Source organism: Camelina sativa, chromosome 6 (genome assembly GCF_030686135.1).
Source record: "Camelina sativa cultivar CO46 ecotype springtype chromosome 6, ASM3068613v1".
Classification (NCBI taxonomy): domain Eukaryota; kingdom Viridiplantae; phylum Streptophyta; class Magnoliopsida; order Brassicales; family Brassicaceae; genus Camelina; species Camelina sativa.
Window position 1 is genome coordinate 6177348 of NC_141885.1, and position 5694 is coordinate 6183041.

General features: G+C 36.3%; 1 protein-coding gene across 5 annotated transcripts; it reads left to right on the forward strand.

Moving 5' to 3' along the window:
- The first annotated feature begins 906 nt into the window (after positions 1-906).
- LOC104790533 (uncharacterized) lies at positions 907-3567 on the forward strand. Of its 5 annotated transcripts, none has more exons than XR_015560475.1 (3): positions 907-1454; positions 1550-3098; positions 3181-3567. XR_015560475.1 is itself a non-coding variant. In XM_010516305.3 (2 exons), exon 2 carries the CDS (start codon positions 1614-1616, stop codon positions 2790-2792), a length of 1179 nt encoding a protein of 392 aa, XP_010514607.1. In that variant the 5' UTR covers positions 950-1454; positions 1550-1613; the 3' UTR covers positions 2793-3567. The 5 variants fall into 5 exon arrangements, 2 of the variants coding, with proteins under 2 accessions (XP_010514607.1, XP_010514608.1); XR_015560476.1 differs by having other exon boundaries at positions 1014-1403; XR_768705.3 differs by having other exon boundaries at positions 921-3098.
- Positions 3568-5694: the final 2127 nt, after the last annotated feature.

Below are 5694 nucleotides of genomic sequence, written 5' to 3' on the forward strand. Positions count from 1 at the left end.
ATTCCAATATAAACATATTTAAACCACATATATAATATAAAATCAATCTTTTGAAATTATCTATTTATAAAAAAAATATATATTTAATTTTAATGTTTTGAAAATATAATCATTTTCTTAACCTTAAATCATATTTAGTGTATGTACTTTTAATATATCCACACTTAGAAAAACAACAATTACATAATTGTTATTCAAAATCATATAATTAAAAAATCTATATATATATATATATATAGATTTTTTAATTATATGATTTTGAATAACAATTATGTAATTGTTGTTTTTCTAAGTGTGGATATATATTTGAAGTACATTTTGAGTTTTACCCTATTATTTGTACTTATTTACAAAATTAATATCTAAAAATTTTCCAAAACTAACATTACTACAGATTTTGTTTCCTAAATATTTTACATACCATTCTAACTAAAAAAAAATACAGCATAATCAATATAAAAACAGAAACTATGATCTATTTAACCATATTTTCTATTTTGTATTGAAGATATTCTATTTCTGAATCCTTTGCAAACAAAGAAAACAACAATTTGATTACTATTTTGTTTTCTAAAAATTTGTGAGCTTTGATTCTTAACGTAAGAAGAACTTCGATTCACATTTATTTAAATATTATAATTTATATATAAAAACTTAATAAAGTTTAAAAATATTACGAATATGTAAAATTAAAAAAAAATAAAGTACTAAATAATATGGTTATATAGTAGATGAGTTATGAAGAGTATATGTTGGAATTAATAAAATATCAATAAATTTATACTAACATGGGTTAAATCCTCATTTTATTACTTGTTAACATTATTAAAATATTAAAATATTTGACATATAAAAATTAAAAATTAAGTTAATTTAACTAAATTTGTGTAAAATAATTAAATCATTAGGACATGTCACTTAATCCACCAAAGATACCCGAATTCGTGATAAACCACCAAATCTGACCAAACGTAATCCCATCAGATACCAGATCGTTAAGGCTTTCAGGCTCCAGATCCGTAAAAATCAGAAGATTAAACACCACATAAGCCAATTTTCCTTTTTGAAAACCAGATCCTAACAATAAATGTCGGAATCCAAAAAAACTCAAAGATGAAGTTCCGCTCCATCCCTGAACCAATCCCATCGAACGAGAGATTGAGAGATCATCTCTCCATCCCCCCGCCCACAACAACGAGAACCGCCATATCAAAACCTAAGACCAAAACCAGCCATCATCGCAATCTCCTTTTCTCTCTCGCAATCGCCTTTTTCTTTTGGATTTTTTTTTTTCGGTTTGGGGGAAGGATCCATTTCTATTTGGATTATGGAAGGTCTCAGGATCTTCCTTTGGGTCTATCGTAACAGGGATTAACGGAGCATTGATGATACGATCAGCTTTGGTATGGTCAGCGATTTGCATTTCCTATATTCGATTTGTGTCCTGTATTGGTGTAAGTGCTGTAGACGAGGTATTTATGCGATGGCTAGGGTTATGTTCAGGAATCATTTCTTTTACTCCTTCTCCTTGGCTGCTTCTTCGTTTCAGTTCATTCAGCATCTGGCGATTATTTTATTTGAGTAGTGTTCAACGTCCCTTACGGTTGCGAGTTATGGCTCAAGTGGCGTTCAACAAGAGTAAAGCTTCCTTGGTTCGTACTGACACAGTGAGGATCTCCAATTCAGTTCTGGCTCAGAGAATCCAGCAGTTCTCTATGACTCTCATTGGGAGGTTAATGAATCCGGTTTGCCAAAGAATGGAGTCTTTGGTAGCAAATTTTCCAAAAATCTGGAAATTGGAGGATAAAGTAGTGGGAGCGGATCTGGGACAAGGTGTCTTTCCGTTCAACTTTGATGATGAAGAAGATATTCTGTCCGTTCTTCAGAATGGTCCTTATCATTTTGATGGCTGGATGGTTTCTCTGGTGAGATGGGAACCGATCATTTCCTCCACATATCCTTCTGCAATTAATTTTTGGGTGAAGGTGGCTGGGATTCCGATGCAATTGTGGGAGGTGGCAACTCTTGAAGCCATTGGTAAGAAGATTGGGAAGATTCAAGAGGTTGATGAGGAATCGAGCAGCTTGTGTGTTTCTGTCAATGGGTTTAATCCTCTAATTTTCAAGATGGTGGTGCCTTTTGATACAGGTGATGAAATTGTGGTTTCTCTAGAATATGAGAAATTGGTGGGTGTATGTGATCATTGCTTTAGGATGACTCATGAGTCGAGGGTGTGTTCAGAGATTAAGAAGTTTGGTCCTGGTCATGGCATTGATGAGCAGTTGGATAAAAGGGGTGGTCAAAGGCAGCTTCCTTTGGGGAAGCAAGAGTCACATCACAACGTTGGGGGTTGGGAAAAGCCTAGGAAGCATGCTAAGAGAGCTTTAGATTTCCAGTCTTCGGATGTTGGTGACCATGGTTTGCTACCGCAGCAACGGATTGGTGATAGTGGCTTTTCTGTTCCTTGTCAACAGGAGCGGCTTCACGGTCCGGTTTGGGGTCAAAAGAGGAATGTTGGTGAGGTTGCTGGTCGCCGCGGCTTTCAATCAGGGTATGGGGAACCGTCGGGTAAGGCTCATGTTTTCCATCTCAATAGGAAAGGTGTTGGGCCGGCTTGGCCCAAACCCTTGTACAAGGTTAAAGAGGCTCCCATCGAGAAGCATTCCCAGCTGAGTTTTCCAAATATTGTGGGTGTATCTGAATCTAGTAACTCACAAGTGACCAGTGATTTGGATGGTTTCTCTCATAAGGGTGATGGTGTGGCTTCTATGGCTATGGATTTTGTGGTATAAACTGATGATCTGCTTGAGGATGGTGAGTTTGAGGATAATGCTAAGGGTGGTATCAAGGCTGTCGAGGAGTTGGTTGCTTCTCCAGTTCAGGGAATAGAGTTACATTCTGGTCAGGAGACCGAGTTACACACTGGTCAGGAGACTGACCCTCAAGGAGAGTCTGATGGTGGTCAGCAATGTATTTCTCTTCTTTCCGGTCCGGTTGACCTTGAAGTGGGTGTAGTGAATAGTGTTATGGCTGCTTTTACCTTAGGAGATCAGAGTGGTAACAAACGGAGGGTTATTAGTCCTTATGTTAGAAAAGGGGTTAGTGGCTCTAGGATAGCTACTTTGGCTTTGGCTTCTACTGGGAAACGTCTACTTGCTAAGGTTTTGTCTAAACATGCAGGTGATGGGAACAAACAGAAGATGATGGGGAAACAGGGTAACTCTACAATGGCCGGTAAACCATCGGATGGTGGTCGTCTAGGTAAGAAAGGGATGGGGGCTCTCCCGAAACCGCCGGCTAGAATGTGAAGATTCTGAGTTGGAACTATCAGGGCATAGGCACTGACCTAACAGAGGAAACTCTTTATTTTCTGAAATTTCATTTGTAAACTCTTTTTCTCCAGTTTTGGCAACTAACTTTGGAGTTCTCTTTTTATTTAATGTTTGGTTGAAAAAAAAAATGTGACTTAATCATAGTGTATAAATGACTTACTATGTTTCTAGATCTCTTATTTTTCGTTATAATAATTAAAATCAAAATAGAATCTCAAATACTAAACAAAACAAACTAAATATAACAAACAAATGGTCATGAAGTGTATTGTAGGTTAAAAAATTAATATAAACATTCATCCGCACAAACGGTCAGGAAATTTAGTTATTCCTCTATTTTTGGAAAAGATCCAATATATAACAAAAACAAAAATATAAAGTATAAATAATAATAAAAATGTATGCATGCGGTGTACCGCAGGTTTAAATTTAGTTATATAATTGTTATTCAAAACAGTTATGAATTGTTATTCAAAATGAGATAATTAACATAAATATAAAACAAAAATTATTTTTTTTTGTTTGGGCGGACAAACCCAAAATTTGGCAAAAACATTCCCACCATCCCACTAATTTTTGAAAAATACTTAGGCTCACCCCTTGGGTGAACCTTTTTGTTCGTCTCCTTTGTATACGTTTAATTAAGGAAAGTTAAGTATTGGTTTGGTTTATATTTTTAAAATTAGAACAAAATTATGGGTTTAATCCAACAAACAAGTGAGCAACGCTTTGCTACCTGTTATATATGTAACGACATTACTCTTTCATATATATGATAAGGAAGAATATTACATGGACCTTTATGGTAAGTTTTAAATAATTTGATTTGCGTTTGTTTGTTCCGACAATTTTGTATAATGTCTTCTGTTTTTTTAAATTGATGATACTTTCTCTTGACTCTTGTTTCAGGTTTTGGTGTTGACCTTTGTCCGTCTATAAAATTCATCCTAACAACATAGCAAAACAATTTCTTGGGACCATGGAGGTGCTGGACATTTTTTTCCTCAGAAGAGGGTAAATACTTGGCACACTTTTGTGGTTTATTTATTTTATTTCCTCTAAGTTAACTCACTTTTTTAACTAACTTACAACTACTAATCTCGCTTTTTTTTGTAGCAACACTACTACTGCAGTCTTTTGCAGAGGATGATTCTCCCAATAGTCTCGGCCAAAATGCCTCCTCACTTGCTATTCCTTCTTGCAATGTTCTTAGATGCATGGTGTGCATAGTTTTTCTATTTTCAGTTTCAGGTTTGTTTGTGAAATATTTGGGTATCTAATAAAGATATTTGGTATGGTTATGTGAGTCTTTTGGAAATGTAAAATAAGAGTGCTTGTGGTAATTGAAAATATTGGTATTTGGATTTCATGGTTTTAAATGTGGAATTTCATTTCACATTTCTGATTTTTATAATTTAAATTATTCTTTTTTGGACAAATACACAATTAACCACAAAATAATTAGACACAAATTTGTAGCAACGCTAGTCACCAAATAGCTACTGTAACGCTGTGACCACCACCTCTTAGTGGATCCCATGCCCAATCATAATCAATGGGTCCACCTTCTTTAATGGGTCTCATGTCTTCTTACTAGGCTTGTGAGTCCATCCATATCTTACGGTTGATTGGTTTGATTTTAATTGTCCGGTTTGCATGGTTGGTTTAAGAGAAGCCCTAAACTCGAGTTTAAAAGGGGAACTCGACTTATTTCGTCTTTTTAACCGTTTTTGACAGAGAAGCAGAGAGAAGAAGGAGAAAACGTTTTTGAGAGAGATTTGTGAGATCCTTTGCTGTTCTTGAGAGATCTATTGCTGTGAAGTGAAGATCTTGTGCTAGGAACAAAGGAGAAGGCTTCTAAGTGTTGGATTTGTCGTTGTCGAGTGAGAATCTTCATGCAAAAGACGTGAGTGCTTGACCATGGTTGATCTAAGCCTGAGATCTCTGTTGTTTTGGCTGTTTCTTTGTGTTTGTGGTGTTTTGCTTGTGTGGGTTGGTTGTTTTTCATGTTCCCATAGGTTCCTGAGAAGTTTGGAAGAGTTTGGGACGGTTTGGAAACGGTTTGGAAAGGAGGTTCGTCGTTCGGTTTCGTGCAAATCGTGTCTGCGAAGGTGGTGTCGATCGACACCAGTTAGTGTCGGTCGACACCATGTTGATTGAGTGTAGGTCGACACCAGTGACGTGTCGGTCGACACCAGTGACGCGTCTGTCGACACCGGCCTAGTGTCGGTCGACACCAGACTTAAGTCTTGTTTTTCTGGTTTGTTGTGTTGTTTGTGTTTTGGTTGTTTGCTTTAATAATAGAATCTCAGTTGGCTTCCCAGTAGATGGGAGGATGGCCTCACTGAGTGTTTATTAAATA

Coding starts and splice junctions, on each gene's coding strand:
- LOC104790533 (XM_010516305.3), top strand. CDS start 1,614: ATGGCTCAAGTGGCGTTCAACAAGAGTAAAGCTTCCTTGGTTCGTACT.